The 21881-nt window shown below is 57.9% G+C and overlaps 2 protein-coding genes across 5 annotated transcripts in view; one reads left to right on the top strand and one right to left on the bottom strand.

Moving 5' to 3' along the window:
- Nucleotides 1-21881, top strand: part of GUK1 (guanylate kinase 1) — a 359169-nt gene that overhangs the window by 139605 nt on the left and 197683 nt on the right. Inside the window, exon 1 of one of the 3 annotated variants that reach the window (XM_050759406.1) lies at nt 13986-13989. The exons of the other annotated variants lie outside the window; for them this stretch is intronic. The gene's annotated coding sequence lies outside the window, so the exon portion shown is untranslated. Of the gene's footprint in view, nt 1-13985; nt 13990-21881 lie in introns of those variants that run through there. 3 annotated transcript variants of the gene reach the window in all.
- WNT9A (Wnt family member 9A) overlaps nt 9643-21881 on the bottom strand; it is a 29615-nt gene continuing 17376 nt past the window's right edge. Inside the window, exons 2-4 of one of the 2 annotated variants that reach the window (XM_050758162.1) lie at nt 16228-16484; nt 15100-15362; nt 9643-12921 (exon numbers count right to left, since the gene is read on the bottom strand). In XM_050758162.1, the coding sequence (XP_050614119.1) occupies nt 12439-12921; nt 15100-15362; nt 16228-16484 (1003 nt within the window). In that variant the 3' untranslated portion in view covers nt 9643-12438. Of the gene's footprint in view, nt 12922-15099; nt 15363-16227; nt 17281-21881 lie in introns of those variants that run through there. The other variant, XM_050758152.1, reaches the window with a different exon arrangement.

The following is a 21881-nucleotide window of genomic DNA, read 5'->3' as shown; positions in this document are numbered from 1 at the left end:
GGGAGGAGGGAGGGGAGGAGAGAAGGAAGGAGGGAGGGGAGGAGGGAGGGGAGGAGGGGGGGGAGGAGAGAAGGAAGGAGGGGGGGGGGGAGGGGAGGGGAGGAGGGAGGGGGAGGGAGGGAGGGGAGGAAGAAAGGAGGGAAGGGAGGAGGAAGGGGAGGAGGGGAGGGAGGGGAGGAGGGAACGGAGGAGGGAGGAGGGAGGGAGGAGGGGGGGAGGGGGGAGGGGAGGGAGGGGAGGAGGGGAGGGAGGAGGGGGAAGAGGGAAGGAAGGAGGGAAGGAAAGAGAGAGGGGAGGAGGAGGGGGAAGGAGGGAAGGAAGGAGGGAAGGAATGAGAGAGGGGAGGAGGGAAGGAGGGAAGGAAGGAGGGAGGGGAGGAGGGAAGGAAGGAGGGAGGGGAGGAAGGAAGGAAGGAAGGAGGGGAGGAAGGAGAGGAGGAAGGAAGGGAGAAAGGAAAGAAGGAGGGGAGGAGGGAGGGGAGAAGGGAAGGAAGGAGGGAAGGAAGGAGGGGAGGAAGGAGAGGAGGAAGGGAGGAAGGAGGGGGAGGAGGGAGGGGAGGAGGGACAGGAGGAGGGAATGAAGGAGGGGAGGAAAGAGGGGAGGAGGGAAGGAAGGAGGGGAGGAGGGAAGGAAGGAGGGGAGAAAAGAAGGGAGAAAGGAAGGAAGGGAGGAGGGGAGGGAGGAGGCAGGAGATGAGGGAGGAGGGAAGGAAGAAGGGGAGGAAGGAGGGAAGGAAGGAAGGCAGGAAGGAAAGGAGGAGGGGAGGGAGGAGGGGGGAAGGAGGGAGGCAAGGCAGGCAAGTGAGGAGATTATCTGGAAGGATTACTGAGGGACCCTGAGACAAATCTTTAACATGTCAGATACGTGTTGTTAAACAATCCTTCTTCTGGCTGGTAGGGGTGGCTCATGCCTGTAATCCTAGCACTTTGGGAGGCCAAGGCGGGTGGATTACGACGTCAGGAGTTCAAGGCCAGCCTGACCAACATGGTGAAACTCGGTCTCTACTAAAAATATAAAAATTAGTCGGGCGTGGTGGTGCCTGTAATCTCAGGGACTCAGGAGGCTGAGGCAAGAGAATTGCTTCAACCCGGAAGGCAGAGGTTGCAGTGAGCCAAGATCACACCACTGCACTCCAGCCTGGGTAACAGAGCAAGACTCCGTCTTGAGGCGGGGCGGGGGGAGGGAAACCTTCTTTCATTAAAATAAATGGGAGGATAGGAGCCAAGATAGGAGCCTTTCAGCCCATGCTGGAGGCTCCTGCTGCAAGCAGCCCAGCCCCAGGAGTCATTGTGCTGGGGGACTGTGACGCTGAGAGGTTTCTGCTCCGTTCCTCCGGGGTTCAGTCCTCGGAGGATGGTAAGTGGGCTCCGACTCACCCACCCTCAGGCCAGCCTCCTCCCTAGATGTCTCCATGTCGAGGTCTTTATTTTTATCTTAACACAAGGACCTGCTTTGTTTGTTTGGTTTTTGTTTTGCACAGAGACTCACACAGACTGGCTGTCAGGCCATGGCTATCCCTGCCGCTCTACCTCCCTGCCCTGGCTGCAGGGCCAGCCCCGCTGCAGCTGCCGCCTGATTCCCTTTCTCACCACCCAGAGGAGCTGCTCCTTGGGACCTCCAGAATTCCTCTCCTTGGTTTGTTCTCTTGTTTTGTGAGAGCACACCCTCAAATAAGTTGACTGGAAAAGATGTGAGGGTAGTGAACTTTTCTGGAATTTGCCTGCCTGAAAATGTCTTTATTCTAGTTTTTTAAAAGGAAGCTGGCTAGGTGTGGACATCTAGGTTGCAAATGACCCTCCCTACAGGTTTGCAAGGGGCCGCTGCATTTCAGCCCAGCATCCCTGCTGCAGATGACAGGCCTAATGCTCCGGGCTTGATGTGCACATCAGTTAGGAACAACTTGGGTGGCAGATGACAGAAAACAGCCAACTCTAGCTTAAACAAACACAGTTTCATTTGTTTTAAATCACACACACAACAAAAGCTAGGATTTGGCCTGGTGTGGTGGCTCATGCCTATAATACCAGCACTTGGGGAGGTTGAGATGGGAGGATCACTTGAGCCCAGGTGTTTGAGATCAGCGTGGGTAACATGGTACGACCCAGTCTCTACCAAAAATACAAAAATGAGCTGGGCATGGTGGTGCCTGCTGTCTTTAAAAAGCTCATATAAAGCTGGCGCCTGTGGTCCCAGCTACTCGGGAGGCTGAGGTGGGAGAACAGCTTGAACCTAGGAGGTTGAGGCTGCAGTGAGTCGAGCCCTCACCACTGCACTCCAGCCTGGGCGACAGAGCCAGAACCTGTCTCAAAAAACAAAATAAAACAAAACTAGGGTTCATGTGAGAGCACCACGAGGTCACTGGAGCCTTTTCTATTTTTGCTCTGTCATCCTTAATGGTTCGCTTCCCTACTCATGATCTCAAAACGGCTGCAGTGACTCCACCATCACATCCTGTGTCCTATGCAGGAAATGGATGCAAGGGAAAAATATGTGCTGAGCAAAATGGGCATGCTTTCAGCAAAGCTTTGCCTGCTTGCTGGAGAAGAGAGCTTCTCGCTGTAGGAATTTATCATGACATCTCATTGGCCAAAACAGTGTCAAGTGCGCACCGTAGATTCTCCTACAGCCAAGGAAAAGTTGACCTATTTTTTTCTCACTAGATTTCTTGGGCTTTATATTTCCAATTTTTATTGGAAATAATTACTTCATTGGCCATATTTTTGTTTTCAGTAGTTTACTTTTTTGTTTTATTGTTCCTTTTTCATAGATCATTTTCTTTTTCTTCTTCTTTTTCTTTTTTTTTGAGACAGATTTCACTCATGTTGCCCAAGCTGGAGTGCAATGGTGTGATTTCAGCTCACCACAACCTCCGCCTCCCACGTTCAAGTGATTCTCCTGCCTTAGCCTCCCGAGTAGCTGGGACTACAGGCATGCACCCAACCATGCCTGGCTAATTTTATATTTGTAGAAGAGACAGGGTTTCTCCATGTTGGTCAAGCTGGTCGCAAACTCCCAACCTCAGGTGATCCGCCCACCTCGGCCTCCCAAAGTGCTGGGATTACAGGCATGAGCCACTGCACCTGGCAGATGATTTTCTTTCTTTTCTCCCTCCTTCTTCCTTCCTTCCTTCCTTCTTTCCTTCTTTCCTCCCTTCCTTCCTTCCTTTTCTTTTCTTCCCTTCTTCCCTTTTTTGAGACAGAGTAGTGGCATGATCTTGGCTCACTGCAACCTCACGTCAACCTCCTGGGTTCAAGCGATTCTTCCACCTAAGCCTCCCAAGTGACTGGGACTAGCAGCACCCAGCACCTGTAATTTTTAAAATTTTTTTTGCAGAGAAAGGGTCTTGCTATGTTGCCCAGGCTGGTCTTGAACTCCTGGACTCAAGCAATCCTCTGGCCTCGGTCTCCCAAAGTGCTGTGATTACAGGTGTGAGCCAATGCCCCAGATGGTTCTTTTTTCCCCCAGGTTTTCCTAATGATACTTACTAGAGTTTATTTAAAACTCTTGTCTGTGCCCTGGATTATTTGTTTTTTCAGCATCATTTTTTAGTCTGTCTCCCTGCAGCACCCACATTGATTCTGCGGACACATAATCAGACCACATCTCACTTCTGCCTCAAATCCCTGACATCCAGAAAGCAAGGAAGTCCTCAGAGACTCAAAGAATCACAATGGCATTGCATTGAAACAGAAGGAAGGACCCATGCATCTTTAGCAACACTAAAAATCAAACACAAATAAGGGAGGGAGAGTTTTCTTTCCTGAATGATGACATCTCATCGGTGTAGCAGGGAAACAGAACGAGAAAGCTTGAAGTGCTGATGTCAGGACTGAAGCAGGAGCATCCGTGGGGCCCAGAAGCATCGCCATTCAAAGGCAGCTAACTCTTCACCTACGGAAGCAGGCAGTCCCTGAGGACGAGGCACGGCGTTGATTGGAGACTGGATTCGGGAAAAACACAAAAAACAAGAGCAGCTCAAAGGAGCACCATGGGAGGGAGGATAGGACAGGACAGTGCAAACGCTGTGGGCCCCAGCCCATCCAGTCACACTGTCACATGTGAAAGGAGAATGCCGATTCGCCTACGGTACCAGATGCCTCCAACTTCCTCTCTAAGGGGCCAAAAAGCAAAAAGACATTCATCTTGTTTTTAGAGACAGAAGAGAAGAGAGGTCAAATGACTACAGCTCATCCTGGAACAATGTGGAGGTTAGGGGCGCCAGCCCCCATGCAGTTGAAAATCCCCACATAAGTTTTGACTTCCCTGGAACCGAACTGGTAACAGCCTCCTGCTGACTGGAAGCCTTGAGAAGAACATGAACAGGTGATTAGCAGGCATTCTGCATTATCTGTGTCACATACTGTGTTCGCACAATACGTCAAGCTAGAGTCTAGAAACCTTAGTGGGCAAATCCCAAGGAAGAGAAAACGTACTTCCTCTTCCCTGCATGGAAGGGATCCTCCTAAAGGCCTTTGTCTTCCTGATCTTCATGCTGCAAGGCTGAGGAGGAGGGAGGGGACTTGGCCTCACTGTCTCAGGGGTGGCAAAGGCAGGAGAAAATCCGCATGGAAGGGGCCCACACAGGGCAAACCCATGTTGTTCAAGGGCCAGCTATAAATGTGAACAGTTGCTGAATCCCGATGCAGGATGCTGGCCGCCATGGCAGACAGTCCCTCATGCATCCTGTGACCCCTGCGTCCCAGACTCCTGCCCTGACCTGCTTCCTGCCCAGCAGAGCACAGCAGCGGCACCTGCCCCATCCCTCCCACCCAACCCTGTTGGCAGCTCCACAGACTTCAAGGCTCCTCCTTCCAGCAGACTTTCTCCATTACCCCCACCTCGGGAAGCCCTCATGGCAGGGAGCTGAGGATGGCCTCCGGGGACAGCTCCCGAGCACCCAGGTCCTCCCTCTGACAGGGCACGGTGCCTGGAAGCAGAACCTGCCCCAGGCGAGCCTCAGATGAGACCCTGGCTCTGGCTGACACCACATCCTCAAGAGACCCCGGGTCTGAGGCCCCAGTCACCTGCAATGGGTGCTGATAAGCCTGTGTAGATGAAAACCCATGCACGTGCACTCACCTGTGACCCAGCCCTGGACAGATCCAGGGCGCCTGTGAGAGCCACTGCTCTCTTCCACAGCTTAGGACTTGCTGCAGAAGGCAGGGAGGACTGGCTGCAGAGCTAAGGCCACCCCTGGAGGCCCGGCCTGGGACACGCCCCACCCCAGCCGCTTCCCCTGTCTCTTCCCTCCTCTCCCTCTTCCTCTTTTAACTCCCCTCCTCCATCCTCTCCTCTCTCTCCTCTCCCCTCCTCCTTTCCCCTCCCTCCCTGCTGGGGAGGCCTCAGCCTCTGGCTGGTAAGCACAGCAGGAGCCCCCAGCCGTTGCCATGGACGTGGGCCCAACACAAACACAGGATGCTAGGCTCCCTTGCCAGCCCTGGACCCCCCACCTCCAGTCTGGCCCTGTGCAGGGTTGGGTGGGCAGATGAGGTCATTGCCATGGGAGCCCCCTCTGCAGGGCTGCAGGGAGAGTGTTTATTTGGTCTTGTTTCCCTGGCAATCTCCTGGACCCCTGCTCCACTCCATCCACCATCCACAGGGGCATTCCAGCAAAGCCGCACAGCCAGGCCCTGCTGACCCTGGTGCCTACACCAGCCCCTCCACCTGGCCTGGCCAGCCCCACAGCAGACCCCTGCTCAGAATCCCAGGCTATCAGACAGGGACTGCCTCCTAAGGGGTGGATGGGGAAACTAAGGCCCTGGAGCCCGGTAGAGGCAGGACCAGGCAAGGCCAGGACTCTGGTCCCCAGCCTAGGCCCTCTGCAGCCCCCAGAAGTGTCCTGTTCTTTCCCGATCAGCCCCCTGGGCCTGGCTGACCCAAGGCCACCTCCAGGGAGGTGACAGCTCTGCCCAGCATCTGCTCCTCCTGGGCCAGCCAGCTGCTGTATGCATTGGGCAGTGGGCGGGGAGGGGCTTCCGAGGAGCACAGAGGCTGCAGAGAGAGCGAGCCCAGTGGGACTTAGAGGAGCAGGGGCTCTAGTGCATGTCAGGGGCACTAAGAAGATAGGCAGCATGGTCGGGGGATGAGATGCAGGACAGCTCGAGGCCACCCCCTTGTGAACAGCCACCCCTGGCCCCAGGATGAGGCCCACCCACGTGAACAGGCCCTGGGAACAGAGTGTGCATGCAGAGAAGGTGAACCCCTGCGACCCCAGGCCCCAGTGCAGGGGCTGTGGCCTGTGTAGCCAGATGGGGCAGGGAGTGAGTTTGAGCCTCCCACACCTCCAGACTCCTGCATCCCGGGGCCTCCTGGGCCACCTCCTTCTACCCTGACGGCAGCTGCCTCATGAGCTGGCCCCAGAGCACCTGCATGTGCAGCCAGACCCCATGGAGGCAGTGAGGACATCATCCTGGGGTCCCTAACAGTTCCCAAGGTCCACGACACAGGAAGGGCAACACAGGACCCCACCACGGCCTGTCTGGGCTCTGGGGCACCAGACTCACTCTTTGCACCCTCCCCTCCTCCTCCTTGTCCCTCCTCTTCCCTCCTCTCCTTCGCCTCCTCCCCTACTCCTTCTCCCATCCTTCCCCCTCCTCCTCTCCACCTTCTCCCTCTGTCTCTGAAGTCAGTCTGGAAGGCCAGGCAGGATCCCACCCAAAGCTTCCTGCTGTACACCCCAGGTCCTTCTAAGACATTACCTAACCGCGCCTTCTTACCTAATCCCCTAGCCATCCCCTGCCGTGCTTGGAGGGGAGCCAGATGCCTGCCACCGCCCCAGCCGCCTGGGCCCAGCCAGCCTGGGCTCAAGCCTGGGTTTGCCTCTGGCCACCTGTGTGTCCTGGACTTGTCTCCCACCTGCGAATGGCACCTGAGACCGCTCAGCTAAAGTAGCTCCATGCCCTGTAGGCCCTGCTTTCCTCCCCACCGCAAGCCAAGATGGGGATGCCCTGTCATCCAGAAACTGCCCAGGAGCATCTGACCTGTGCTCGAGCCGGTGAGGAAGCACCTTGCGGATTCCAAGGTGTCTCCACTCACCTGGTGGATGTCGTTGGATAGGGTGGGCCCAGGGCCAGTGGGAGCTTGTCAGCTGGAGGAGACCAGAGTGGGGATAGGGGCCAGGCCTCAATCACCCAGGAAAGGCGAGGTAGGAGACTAGAAAGGAGATGAGCTATGGCTCAGCACACACTACAGCACTCAAGCACATGTGTGCATGCAGAGACACGCATGACACAGACACATGGACACGTGCACGCATGTGCACCTACCCACATGGACACAAACACACATGTGCACATGCATGCACATGCACCTGTGTGCAGAGACACACATGACACAGACTCATGGACACATGTATGCACACATATGAATGTAGCTGCATGAATCCAGCCACCTATATGCACATATACATGCACTCACCCATGTAGACAGATACACAGACCCAGCCATACATACATACATGAAGAGACACACACAGACACAGATGCATAGGCCTAGCCATATGCATGGATGCATGCAGACACACAAAAGATACACATATATGTATGCACATGCATGCACAGCCACACACATACATGCAGACACACTCGAGACACACATGCACACCCGGACACAAATGCATGGACTTAGCCACATATATGCATGTACACATGTGGACACATGCACAGACCCAGCCACATGTATGCATGGAGACACATGCACAACACACACACACACATGCTCACATGTAGACAACACAAACCCAGCCACACAAACATGCATGCTTGCATATAAATGCACACAGACATGTGGACACATACAACACACATGCACACACACACAATACCTACAGACACAGATGCACTGACATGCAGACCCACACGAATCCAACCTCACACACACACATGTTGCAGATGCAGACCAGACACACAGAGCATGCACCATACACAGGGGACCCCAGCCCAAACAACTGGACCCAGGACAAAGGGGGAGGGTTGGCTGTGCACAGTGGCCTGTCCAGCCAGTCCACCCACCAACGACTTCTCTCCTCAGCAGCCTGGCCCCCGCCTGCCCGCCGCCTGCACCCGGATTGAATTCAGCTATGGTTTCACTGCTGTCACTCAGAAGAATGGTCTCATTCAGGCCACCTGCTCCCTGGCTGGACAGCTCACATCCCTCTCCTGCCTGGGCTCAGAGGCCCAATCCCCCGACCACCCTGCCTTCCAGAGGCCTGTCCCTCCAGGCAGAGCAATCCAGTGTGGCTTCACCCGGCAGTGGCCAGAGGCTGAGGGCCAGGGACCGGCACCAGGAAGTCCCCACTGGCCTCTTAGTAAGAGCTGTGGCCATGGGTCTGGAAAGGAAGCCTGGACTATTCCCATCAGGGAGATAATCCCACATTCCTCAGTGGGCAGCCCCTCCCTCCCCGGTGCTGTGGTGGGCATGGACCTGGATGTCTGGGAGGGCACAGACCAGACACAAGGTGGCAGGAGAGGGACAGGCAGGGTCTGGAGGGGCCAGTGAGGGGTTGCCAGCAGGGCATGTTGCAGCGGTGGGGGACCCACGATGTGGGCTCAGAAGGGTGATGGAGATGAGTGGAAAGTGAGGACTCTGGGCTGGGAACTGGCTCTGAGTCAGGGAGATGAGGGGCTGTGCCCAGAAGACCCCCAGATGCAGGGCTAGGGGATGATGAGGCTCTGCTGGGGACCCAGCACTACGAGAGTGAGAGGCCTCCTTCAGCTAGAGGCTGTGGGCAGGAGTGGGATGGAGCTAGGCGTCTGAGAAGACAGGGCTGGACAGGGCTTCCTACGGCACCCCACGCTCTCCAGCCTGGACACGGGAAGCACAGAGACCAGAGACAGCTGGGGCCATACACGCAGCCTGGAGATGCCTGCCCAACAAAGGTGCCCAATGTGACTGGGAGACAGGGCTTCTCCCCCGGAGTTCCTTCTTAGGTCCTCTTCCTCCCAACGGTCCTCCTCTTCCCCAGATCCTCCTCCCCAGGGCCCTCCTTCTCCCCAGGGTCCTCCTCCTCCTTCCCAGGGCCTTCCTCTTCCCCAGGTCCTCCACTTCCTCAGCGCGTCCTTCTCAGGTCCTCCTTCTTCCCAGAGTTCTCCTCCTCCCCAAGGCCCTTCTCTTCCCCAGGGTTTCCCTCCCCAGGGCCCTCATCTTTCCCAGGGTCCTCTTCCTCCCCAAGTCCTCTTCCGCAGGGCCCTCCTCTTCCACAGGGTCCTCCTCCTCCCCAAGTCCTCTTCCCCAGGGCCCTTCTCCTCCCCAGGTCCTCCTCTTCTCCAGGCCATCCTCCCCAGGGTCCTCCTCCTTCTCAGGGTGCTCCTTCTTCCAAGGGCCCTCCTCCCCAGAGTCCTCTCCTCCCCAGGGTCCTCCTCCTCCCCAGGTCTTCCTCCTCCCCAGGGTCCTCCTCTGTGCATACCCCTTCTCCCCAAAACCTCCCCCTTCCTCCTCCTCCCTGGTCCTTCCTCCTCCTCCCTGGTCTTGCCTCCCAATTTCTCCTCCTTCCCAGGCACACCTCCCCGAGTCCACCTCCTCTCCAACCCTCCTTTCTTGTCCTCCTCCTCCCAGAGGCCGACTCCTAGGCCTCCTCCTAAGGCCCTCCTCCTCGTCCCAGGCCTACAGAAGCCCCTGTGAAGGCAGCAGACTGAGATGAGGCTATAATTTAAAATACATTTATTTAGTGTTTCCATTTGTTTCTGGTTCTGTGACACAAAGCTGTTAAATAAATACATTCTCCACAGTCCCTCTGGGACAGGCCACACAGATGAGGTAGAGAAATCATTGCACGCACGGAGACTCAGAGCACAGACAGGGCCCCTCCCACCCACTCACGCCTGGCCAGAAGCCACCTGGGGGTCCAGGTCCCTTGTGATGGGGCCCGGTGCGGAGAAGGTGGCTGGGATCCCTTGGCAGAGGAGCGGGCTGAACCCCTCCCAACAGCCCTTTCTCCTCTACTGCCCCTCGGAAGAGAAGCGCATGAAACAGGAGGCTCCGGCTGAGCGGCCTCTTCATCCAGCAAGACATTCGAATATATATTTGTATAGAAATCAACCAGCTAGCAGACATTTTTGGTCTGCCTTGTTTAAAAAAATACTTTTCTGAATATTTATGACATAGAGCTAAATGTGTTATTTGATTAAACATAAAAACCTTCCTCTGACTTGATGCCCTTCGTAGACTCAATAGTGACTGAGTGACAGTCTTGTCATGTCATGAGGGTGTGGCCAGCTATGCTGCTCAGGGTCCAGTAGATGCGGACACTGCAGAGGGCAGGGGCTACCACCCCTATCCCTTCTAGCCAGGCCTCCACGAGACCAAGGACAAACCCAGCGTCTTGTACCCACACTGTGGTCTGGGGATGCAGCTGCAGGCACATGTTGGGGTGCTCTCTGAACCACAGGAGAATAAACGTTCTTATGTACTATAACACAGGGATGGCAGAGACCCACAGCAACATAAATAGGTTTTCTTTTAAAAACACAGACCCCCCAGCTTTCTGGAGATCCATGGGACTCTGAGACACCCATTCACTCAGTAGTTCCTGTGTCCATACCAGCCACCCACCCAGAACCCAGCCACAACCATCAGGACACCCACAAGATGGAGCCCAAGGCGAGAGGCTCTGGGAACCTAAGGCACCACCATGCCACTGACAGCACAGCACGGCCAAGGTGACCACACCAGTGCGCGCACACACACACACACACTGACCACACCAGCATGCATTTACACAACACACGCTTACGCACATTGACCACTCCAGCACACACGCACTCACGACACACACACACGGATGCACACTGACCATGCCAGCACACACACTCTCAGAACACACACTATACCCTCAAACCAAGCCAGGTCAGTGCAGGTCACCCTGTCCCCAGCACACACAACAGCAGGGCCATAACGCATGACATTCCATGGCCAGATGCGAGCCCAAGACTGCCTCTACCGGCATCTGTCCCAATCTGTCCCCCAGTGACACAGAGCAAGCAGCTTCCTCATGACATGACATGAACCAATCAAAGGGCTGCCCTGCCCCCTCACCATACCCACCCCTCCCTACCACCCCCAGCATGAGAATCTGCACCGAGCTGCCTGGAGGCTGAGCCGTCTGCCCACAGGGTGCAGGGCAGGGGCCGCCGGCTGGCCCACCATGTGGCAGTGGCTGGCTGGCACGGAGCAGGGGGAGCTGGCTTCCAGAAGCCCCAAGGGCTGTGGCCAGACGCAGGTCACTGTATTTCCTTAACTACACACATCTATCTCCATTTAGTGGTTTCAAACAACTAAGCAGATCAGAGGCAGGGTTAGGAGGGAACATGTCAGAGATGGAAGGCGGGGCCCTCCCAGATTGGGGCTTGGTCGAGAGCGGGGAGCTGCAGCCGGGGAGGTGGCAGGGATGGAGAAAATAATAATTATTATATTAGTTAAATAATCATAATAATTTAAAAGTCACTGATATTTACTCCAAAGAGAAGTGCTCAACGTCAGAGGTCGGCAGTGTCCTCCGAGCCTGGGCACCTGCACGGCCAGGCCCTGGGAGTGCAGAACAGGCTGCGTCCTCTTCTAGTGGTTTGAGTCTCTGAAGACAGTGCTGGTGTTGGGGCAGCCTGGGCCAGGCCAGTCCCCAACGGGTGGCCCACATGGAGGCCACACGGTCACCAAGGTGCATCTGCTACCCATGCCTCAGAGGAGGTGGGGAGGGAAAGCCAATGGACTGGCATGGGGAGCCACTTCCCAGGGACTGGCGTGTTAGGGATGGGAGAAAGCTCAGAAAGCATTGGTGCAATGCTCTCGGGTCAGAGGGAGGAAGCTGAGGCCCAGGGCACAAGCAAAGAGGTTGCACACGCCAGACCAGAACCAACTCCCGCCTCTGGGTCCTGGAGAGGGGGAGACACAGGGCTTGGACAGTCAACCCAGAAGACCCCTGGCACCCTGCCCCAGCTGTACACCCCAATGTGCTAGAAAAGCCCCTCAGTGCTTGCAGGTGTAGACTCCTCACACTGCGTGCATGGCCCTCACCCTGCACAGCAGGGTTGGCCAGGCCCGGGGACTCATCCCTTGCAGGTGTAGACCTTCTCACACCGTGTGCAATGCCTGCACTCTGAGCAGCGGGGCTGACTGGGCCCAGAGTCTCAGCCCTTGCAGGTGTATACTCCTCACACCATGTGAAATGCCTGTGCCATGTGCAGCAGGCCTGGCTGGGCCCAGGGATTCAGCCTTTGCAGGTGTAGGCCCATTCATGCTCTGTGCAATGCCTGCACCCCATGCAGCTGGGGCTGAGCCCAGGGACTCAGCCTATGCAGGTGTAGACCCATTCACACTGTGTGCAATGCCTGTACCCCACGCAGCTGGGCTGCTCAAGCCCAGGGACTCAGCCTGTGCAGGTGTAGACCCTTCACACCGTGTGCAATGCCTGCACCCTGTGCAGCAGGGCTGGCAGGGCCTGGGAACTCAGCCCTTGCAGGTGTAGACCTCCTCACGCTGTGTGCACTGCCTGCACTCCACATAGCAGCACCAACGCACCTGGCACTGGCAGGGCCTCGTCACCACCCGGCTCTGTGTGTTATGGCCGCGGCCGCAGCAGATGCTCTCACAGTTCTTCTCACGGTGGCATCTACGGCCAGCGGTGCCCGGGGAGAAGCGGCCGGCCAGGCAGAAGCTAGGCGAGTCGTCCAGGTGCACCAGCTCTGGAGTGCGGGGTAGCGGGTCACTGCCGCCCACCCCCGAGGCACGGCCCCGTGGTGGGGAAATGGCACCTGCCTCACCTGCCGCTTCATTGGTGGTGCTGCCCACCTTGAGTGCTGTCTCGTACTTGTGCTTCAGGTGCTTGCCCACCTCATGGAAGGGCGCCAGCTGCCGCCAGCAGGTCCGCACCGTGCATGAGCCTGATACGCCGTGGCACTTGCAGGTGGTCTCCACCCCAGCCTTGATCACCTGGCAGGAGGGCATGGGAGGGAGGGCAGTGTGAGGGCTGTGCAGGTGGGCCCAGTGAGCAGACCCTGCCTTTGATCCCCAGAGGGACCCCGCACCCCCACCCCACCTGGGCCTAGGCTCAGGCCCAGGCCCAGCCGGCAGGCATTGCCACTGCACATCTCACATCCAGCTCACTCTCCTGGCTCATGGGGCTGTCCTACCTCCTCCGGGCTGCTGACTGCCCAGGACAGAGACTCCAGGGCTGGCACCTCAGCCCCCAGGGTGGCCACCCTTGCACCTCCACAAGGGGAGGCTCCTGCCTGATGTCCACCCTGCATCAGGGGCTGCCCTCAGCAGGGGCTGGACTTTCTGCCCCCATGCCCATAATCCCAGTCCTGCCAGGACTTCGTATCTGCTCTCAGCACATAGCTCGCTGGACAGGTGAGGACAAGCGTGACCTCATCTAGTGGTGTATGTGTGAGCTGACCGTGACCTCCCTACCCCTAGTATCGGGAACCAGGTGCTACTGCACATGCAGATGCGACCCCCAGCCCACCGTTGCTGAGGGTCAGCATGCTGGGAGGCCAGTGAAGGCACCGCAGGAGCAGGGAGGCCCACGCTGCGGGGGAGAGGGGCTCCTGGGGAAGAGAGAGCTCCTTATACCGTGAGAGAGAGTCCAGGCTGGCCCCAGAGCGGGATGCACCCCTCACCCACAGCAGGGAGGGCCAGGCACCTACAATCTATACTGGGAGCTGCCACAGAAGCCTGGCTGGGCCTGTCCCCTCCCAGGACTTAGGCCCCCACCTGCAAAGACAGGCCTGGTGGGGAGGTCCCTTCCCAGGTGGGACCTGAGCCAGGCGGCTCTGCTCCCACGCCAGCAGCCCCCAGGAGGGCCGGCTCAAGAAGGATTAAGAAATCCAGCCACCTCTGGCCCGGCAACCATAGTCACATTTAATGATGTTTTGCAGAGAAACCCGGACCAATTTAATTAAAATGTTGGTGACCCAGGCTCTGTGGAGCTAATGGAGCACCCTTCATGTTCCGACTTCTCATTAATCTCTTACAAAGCAGTGAAGAGGGAAAGGGGGGGTCATACACAAAGGAAAAGAAAGGGCCTTGCTTGGGGCTTGAATCTGCCTTCAAAGGCTCTCCCCTGCCCAAGAAGGTGGAAGGAGGCACAAGAGGCCCAAACAGGGGAGGCTGATCCTTCAGTAAGTGGGTGATTGGGTATTCTGACTTCTCAATCAAGTGGGGCTCAGAGCAGGGCTGGCTCTCATTACCTCACTCCTCCCCAGGCTGGGGCTCTATCTTCCCAGCCTGCCTGGCAAATGTGAAGATGAGGGCAAGAGGCAGAAATGTCCCTCAGTTTCCAACAGAGGTGTCAACCCTGCCCATCCCTGTTCAGGAACTGCAGAGATGCTGGGGGCTCTGTGCAGAGTGGGGTTACAGGTCCAGCCCGGACTCCCCCAGACATGTGGACCTGGGCACTGACAGGCTGCAGGTGGCATGAAGGATGACCAGAGAGCTGGGGTCACCCCGGGCCAGCTACCCCAACAGCCAGTGGCCCCTGGAAGGGCTCAGGAGACAGCCCTTTTACCTCGAAGTCTTTAGGTCGGGATTCTGTCTCTCAGAATAGAGACCTGGCCACAGAGAGGGCTGGTGGGGCAGAATGAGACTCCCCTGACTCGGGTGAGTGGGTTCCATACCCCTAACCCTTCCCTGGGACCCCCTGCCCACCATGCGTCCCACCTTGGTCTGTGGGGGTCACGTTTTCCTCCCACCAGTTTTGCTGACAAGCCTGCCAGCTGGCTGACAGGTGGGGCCCACAGTGCCATGATCCTGGTTAGACCGCCTAACCAAGGAGACCCTCCTGGTGGCCCCACAGGGACCATGGGGGCCCCTCTGCAGGCAAACATGGCTAGTGCCCCGTTTGGTGGGTAGAGAGCCTTATGGGCATGAGAGGTTCCAGGACCATGGCCAGCACTGCACAGCCTCCACCCTCCTGCCGGAGGCCACTCCACTGTGTGCCTGCCCGCCCTGCTGCAGCCCCGACCCCAGCCCTGCACCCCACCCCTACCCCCCTGAGGCTCTTTCTGGCCCTCCTTCCCACCCTGCCAGTCCCATGCCCCGCCCTGCCCCCCTGATGTTCTTTCTGGCCCTCCTTCCCACCCCACCAGCCCCATGCCCCGCCCCACTTACCTTCACACCCACGAGGTTGTTGTGGAAGTCCACACGGGCTCGCAGATCCTTGCTTGACCGTCTGCCCAGGAACTCCTTGACAAACTTGCTGCTGTACTTGAGGTTGTCTCCGCAGCCCCCCCACTGCCAGGCCTCACGGTTCTCCAGGTCGGGCGCCTCATCGCAGGTACAGCGCTCCATGCGGCCCGCGCTGCATGCCTTGGCCAGTGCGTGCGTCAGGCCAGCCGAGGAGATGGCATAGAGGAAGGCAGTCTCCTTGAAGCCTGGGATTGGCAAGGGCTGGTCAGTGAGCCCAGGCTGCCCAGAGTTCCCCCTTCACTGTCCTGCAGTCAAACCACCCCAAGAGTATGAATCCCATGTGGGGGCCCAGAGCATCTTTACTGGTGCTGCACTCGGGACAGGGTGTGGGTATGCCCTGGGCACCACAGGGTAGGAAGCGCCCAGGTGTCCCCCAGGCGCAGAGCTGGCTGGGAGGAGAAACCAGAGCCCGTCATGGCCATGGCTCCCGCTCCGTGGTCACAGTCTCCATCAGGGTCTCAAACCTCCCAGCCTCACCATGGGGCCACTGGAAAGTCCTGCCTGCCCTAGGCCTTGGGTCCCCAATTTTTACACAAGCTAGTGCAGTACGGTGGCACACGGCTGCAGCCCCAGCTACTCCAGAAGCTGAAGTGAGAGGGTTGCTGAAATAGGCGGTGGAGAGCCCCTGGGAGGGTGCAGGAGGAGGCCGAGGTGGGAGGGTGGCTGAAATAAGGTGGTGGAGAGCCCTCATGAGGGTGGGAAGGCAGGAGGAGAGTCTGCACAGGCAGAGCCCCCTGGGCACTGGGCCATCTGGCAGGAGCCGAGGGCTGTCGGGGCAGCACCGGGCAGCCTAGGGCCCCGTCAAAGGCGGAGTCAGCACACCCTGGCCACCAGCAACGACTGTGCCTGTGCCAAAAGCAGGGCAGGGCAGGCAGCACTCAGGGAGGTCCAGGGGCTGCCCTTTCCAGGGCCTAGGCCCAGGAGCTCTGGGCAGGCTGGGCCCAGTGTCCCCAGGAGTGCAGCCTGAGAGGGGCCTCTTGGGACATGGACCAGGCCTGGGCTGCTGCCTCTGCCTGGGGCCTTCCTGAGGGCCAGGCCGGCCACACTCACCTCGCTTGAGCAGGCTGGCCCGGTAGCGGCCCTCCAGCGTGCAGTTCCAGCGCTCAAAGCGGAATTGGAACTGGCACTCAAGCGCACTCATGCTCACGGCCTCCACCAGCGTCTCTGCCACACCTGGGTCCCGGCGGCACATGCGCCGCTGCTTCCGCTCCAGCTTCAGCCGGTCGCAGGCCTTGTAGTGTGCCTGGGCGGCCGCCTCGGGCTCCAGGGTCAGCGGGAGGACGGTCAGGGGCTCGCTGCCCGTCAGCCTGGGCACAGAGAGGCCAGTGTGAGCCCAGCGCCAGGAAGCCCTGCTGGAGCCTGGCCAGGTGTCTCGGTGGCCAGGGGACAGGGGACAGGCATGTCCATCCGGGGGTGAGAGGGGCAGAAAGAATCCAGGATGAGCAGGCAGGGGAGGGGGAGGTGAGAAGGGCCTTGGCCCCCTGCACATCCATGGCCCCCACTCCAGTGAGCATGGTCGCAGCAACCACAGGGCTGTCTCTGCTGCCAACTCAACCCCCACAGTTTCAGGGAGTCTAGCTGACTCTAGCTATGCTGGACAGACAAGACCTTCACAACACACAACATACGAAAGAGGACAGCCCCTCCTAGTGCTGTGGGCAGGAAGGAGGCTCCGGAGCCTGAATCCCAAGCTATGCCTGATGGGCATCTGCCACACCCTCCACCCTCTTCGGCCCCAGCTGACCTGCAGGACCCCACCTGAGGTCCCCCTACCCTCTGCCATGACCTGCTGGGATGTCTACGGTCCTGTGGCCCCCTGCAGCTTCCCAGCACTCCTGCAGTCTATGCATATGTCCCAGGTTCTGGTTGGGGTCTCCCCACCTCAATGCCTGGGTGTGGCACTGGGAAGTGGCTCTTGGTTCTCTGACACTCTACCCTTCTCACCTCACCAAGCCTGGACATCCTCCTTTGCAGGACAGACCCCAGCTAACCCCTCCCCATAGGTCACCCCTGGGGGCCTCTGAGCTGACACACACCATCCTCCATCTTTACACGAGGCCTTGCACCAGCCCCCAGCACTGAGGATGCATCCCCAACCTCAACTGCTCCAGGAACCCGGCTCCACCCTATTGGATGCCCCCTCCCCGCAGCCCGCTGCTGGCTCACCTGCTGCTGCTGCTGCTGCTGCTGGACTCACTTCACAGGGCTTCCCTCACACCCCGCCCTGGCCCAGCCCACATGGAGCCAAGGCCTTTCGGTCCTCAACCTCAAACCCTGACCCCGCCCCCATGTCACCTGTCTATCCTGGGACTGACCGAGCATGCTCTGCAGCTGTGTCAGACCTGCCAGCCCAGTGTCCCCACATGGGTGGACTGTCAGGGGCCCCAGGCACCGCCACCTCAAGCCAGACTCAGCCCCACAGCCCTTGGGAGGGCACCTGCCTGGACAGGGCCAGGGCTCGGAAGCCCCTCCCGAGAGCACCACTGGACACATGCTGCCCAACTCACCCCCAGCAGACCTCAGCAGAGAACAGTAGACTCAGTACGTTCTGGGAGCTACCGGGGTGCCAGCTTGGGAAGGCTCCCCCTACACCCTCGCATGGCCCTGCTAGACCCCACCACCCACCCAGAGGGAGTAGCTCCTGCCCAGGGGTGTGGAGGGGAGGGGCCCAAGAGGCTCCCTAGCACATCCCATCAAAGGCAAGGCCACACAGGTGACCCCTAGGCTACTGAAAGGCACCTGCCTCCAGGGCCACAGGCGCAGGCCACAGAGGGAGCAGGTAGAGGCCCCAGGAAGGACCCCACAGCCCCTCCACAGGAGCCACCCGCCTGGTGGGCGTGCTGAGATACCCTGCCCGGCCAAGCTGACGTCCTGCTCCCTAAGCTGGGGTCTGCTCCTCCAGGATGCTCAGAGCCAGCCCGAGCCCCCGTGAGCCCTCTGAGTTGAGCCAGAGTTGCAGGCAGCAGGACCTGCAACAGCCCCCCCACCAGTCAGTGAGCCACCAAGGGGCGCCACGGGGGGGGTCTTCACTTGGGGAGGCCATGCCCGGGATTCAAGACACACACCCATGTGCCAGGCTGCCAGGAAGTGGGTAGAGGAGGACCCCAAGGGCCCTTCTAGCAAATCCCCAAGGTCCCCGAGGCACAGGCCCCATGCAGCACAACAAGGCCCCACAGGGAGGACAGGAGGGACCAGTCAGTCCTCCAAACCTGGACACTGCTGTGGGCTGAGGCTGGGAGAGGCCTGGGTGAGGGAAGGAAGTGCAGTGTACACAGGTCCCCTCAGACGCCCTAGGGGTCAGGACAGGAGCACGGGGTGGCACTGTGGGCATCCATGCACAGACACGTCCAAGCCCCAGGGCCAGATATGGGATATCCCAGGACAGCTGGGCACATAGAGCAGGACTAGGGCGGGGGGCAGGCTGGGGAGCAGGGCCAGGAAAGCCACACCTCACACACAAGGGCAGCTCGCAGGTGGAGACCTCCATCCCTAGATGGAACGACACAGCTGTGACCAGAACAGCCCTCAGGAGGACAACAGCCTTCCACCTGTGCCTCCCCCCAGGCCTGGACCCGTCAGGACCCAACAGCCCCAAGTCACTGTCCCAGAAAACCCCTATAGCCAGGTCAGCATGGGCCCTCCACAAGCTGCAAAACCCAACTGTGGGTGTGGACAGGGGACAGGGAAAGGGGAGAGGGAGGGCACTAAGAAGAGGTGGGGGAGGGGAAAAGCAGAGGGGAGGAGAAGGAGGGGAGGAGGGTAGTGGATGAAGACAGGAGGGTGAAGGGAAGGGGGCAGGGGAGGAGGGGGAGGGGGCCCCATCTACCAGAGCCACCCCTCCCTCCCTGTCAATGGTGACTGAGGATATCAGTCTGCCCTGCCCCCTCCCTGTGGCCCACCACCTGGCCCACACTGGTCATGCTGGGGCACTGACAGCTGGTTTGACAGTGACAAGCTGAGTCCTCCAGCCTTCCCTAGGGCACTCCTGGAGCAGGCAGACAGCAGGGCAGCAAGTGTGGCTGCACCTGGAGACTCGCTGGGCAGCCCCAGGACACCCCTCTATCAGAGGCAACTCCCTAAACGCAGCTGCAGGTAACTGCCCCTGATCCAAGGACAGGCAGGGTGGGCAGGGTGGGCCATCAGCACCGGCAGAAGGGTGTGGAGGGAGGGTGGCCCCAGCCCAGGAGTGGCAAGGGATGGCCTGAGGCCCAAGGGCTACGCCCTTCCCTGTAGTAGTCACTGAATTCTGTGCTGCTCTGGCCATGGCCTTCTTAAGCTCCTGCCCCCTCATCTCTCCCACCCTTGGTGACCCCTGCCCCATGCCTCCTTCATTGTCAGGGTGGGCTCCACATGCAGCCAACTGAAGGGATTCACAGCGCCAGGGGATAAAGATCTGAGGATAAACAGGCAGACCACAGGCACCACAGGGCATGCTGGGGAATGGGGCAGGCGATCTCAGGGCCTGGGCCCAGCAGAGGAGGCCCAGACCCTCCTGACAGGCAGGGCTCTCTGTCTGCCACACGACAGAGCCACAGAAGGGCTGAAGAAGGGAGGAGTGGTTCCCAACACAACCTCAGAACAGAGAAGCTTTCTTCCGTGAGACTCAGAACCCAGAAGTCACCGAAAAGTGAATATATTTGACTACTTAAAAGTATAAAAATCTCTGCATAGCAAAAAACAAAAAAGAGGCAGCGCAGAGTCCAGAGACCAAGAGACAAATTACATCTGGGGCAAATGCCTGCAACTCACACCCCAGACCAGGGGCCAGCGCTGTACACGTATGTGTGTCTGGATGCATATCTCTTCCTATAAACCAATAACAAAGGAACCGACTGAAGACAGACAAAGGGTATAAACCCACAGGCCAAGGGAAGGAAACCAACTGGCTCTTCAAACCCACGAGCCAACACTCAACCCCACTCCAAGACATTCTCTGCCTGCTGTCCCAGCTGCTCCAGAGACCATGACGGGAGAGTTGTTTGAGCCCAAGAACTGGAGACCAGCCCAGGCAATATAGCAAGACCCCATCTCAAGAAATAAAACTATATTGATACATTATGCTTTGTTAATGAATAAGCACAAATCAAATGTCCGATGAGAATATTGTCAAGGACACGGGGAGACACTCTTCCATGGCTGGAATTCCAGACTGACATATCTAGGAATCTTTAAAAATAAACCACTGCAGTGGTCTGAATATTTGTGTCTTCTCCAAATTCATATGGTCAAACCTAACACCATCAAAGTGGTAGCATTAGGAGCTGGGACCTCTGGAAAGTGATTAGGTGATGAACAGGATTAGTGTCCTTATGGACCCCAGGCTGGGTGCAGTGGTTCATGCATGTAAACCCAGTACTTTGGGAGGCCAAGACGGGAGGATCATTTGAGGTCAGGAGCTCAAGAGCAGCCTGGGCAACATAGTGAGACCTGGTCTCTATAAAATATTTAAAAATTAGCCAGGTGCAGTGGTGCATGCCTGTGGTTCCAACTACTCAGGAGGCTGTGGCGGGGGGAACACTTGAGCCTGGGAGGTCAAGGTTGCAGTGAGCTGTGGTTAAAATAATAATAAAATAAAATATAAATAAATAAAAGGGACCCTGGAGAGACCCTTGCCTCTTCTGCCATGTGAGGACATGGTGAGAAGGCACTGTCTATGAAACAGGAAGTGCCCTCACCAGACACAGAATCTGCCACACCTTGACCTTGGCCTTCCAGCCTCCAGAGCTGTGAGCAGCATACTTCTGTGTTTTACAAGCTCCCAGGCTGTGGTGTTTTGCCGTAGCAGCCTGCGTAAACTAAGATGCCCTACAATTACAGACATAATCACATCTTTCTGGAAGCACAGACTGCACATGCATTGTACCTTCCCGGCATGCCATTCAACATAGCCTTGTTATAGGAACGTGCTGGAGACAGCAGGAGAGCAGCTGGGAACGTCAGATCCACACGCTCCGTGGCGTGTCACATGGTCCGTGAGCAGCCAGCCGTCCCATGTGAATCCATGCCAAGTCACGCCCCAGGTGTGCTCAGTGGACAAGCAGAGCCCAGCAGTGGGTGGATAAGCTCAGCAAGGGCTGCATGTGCGGGCGCGTGTTTGTGGCTGCACCGGACCAAGCAAAGACCCAAAGATGGAGGAAGCGTGTTCTTCCCCACAGAGCTGTGAGTTGTGCCGGCACACAGATGGCCTTTCCAGAATCCATAGAAATCGCTCCACACTCAGCAAATGGCACAGGCCCGGGAGGTGGGGGCTGCAGTGAGCCACAGACACACCACCACACACCAGCCTGGGTGACAGAGTGAGACCATCTAAAAACAAACTAACAAAAAAACCAGCCTGCATCACCCTGGTTTATATAAAGGTGGCAGCAGCTATCCTGGTCTTGTTCTTCATCTTCAGAGGAATGCCTTTAACATTTCAGCATGAAGCCTGACGCCCAAACACCGTTTCAGGCCACAGGGGCACCCTTTGGTTCTCAGTTGGCTAAGAACCTCTAAAAATCATAAATGGGGCCAGGCGCAGTGGCTCATGCCTGTAATCCCAGCGTTTTGGGAGGCTAAGGTAGGAGGATCACTTGAGGTCAGTAGTTTGAGACCAGCCTGGCCAACATGGTGAAACCCCACCTCTACTAAAAATACAAAAATTAGCTGGGCATGGAGGTGCATGCCTGTAATCCCAGCTACTCAGGAGGCTGAGACAGAAGAAT

The sequence above is a fragment of the Macaca thibetana genome, chromosome 1 (assembly GCF_024542745.1).
Source record: "Macaca thibetana thibetana isolate TM-01 chromosome 1, ASM2454274v1, whole genome shotgun sequence".
Taxonomy (NCBI): Eukaryota; Metazoa; Chordata; class Mammalia; order Primates; family Cercopithecidae; genus Macaca; species Macaca thibetana.
The sequence above is the reverse complement of the archived record's forward strand: the minus strand, read 5'-3'. Positions and strand labels throughout refer to the sequence as shown.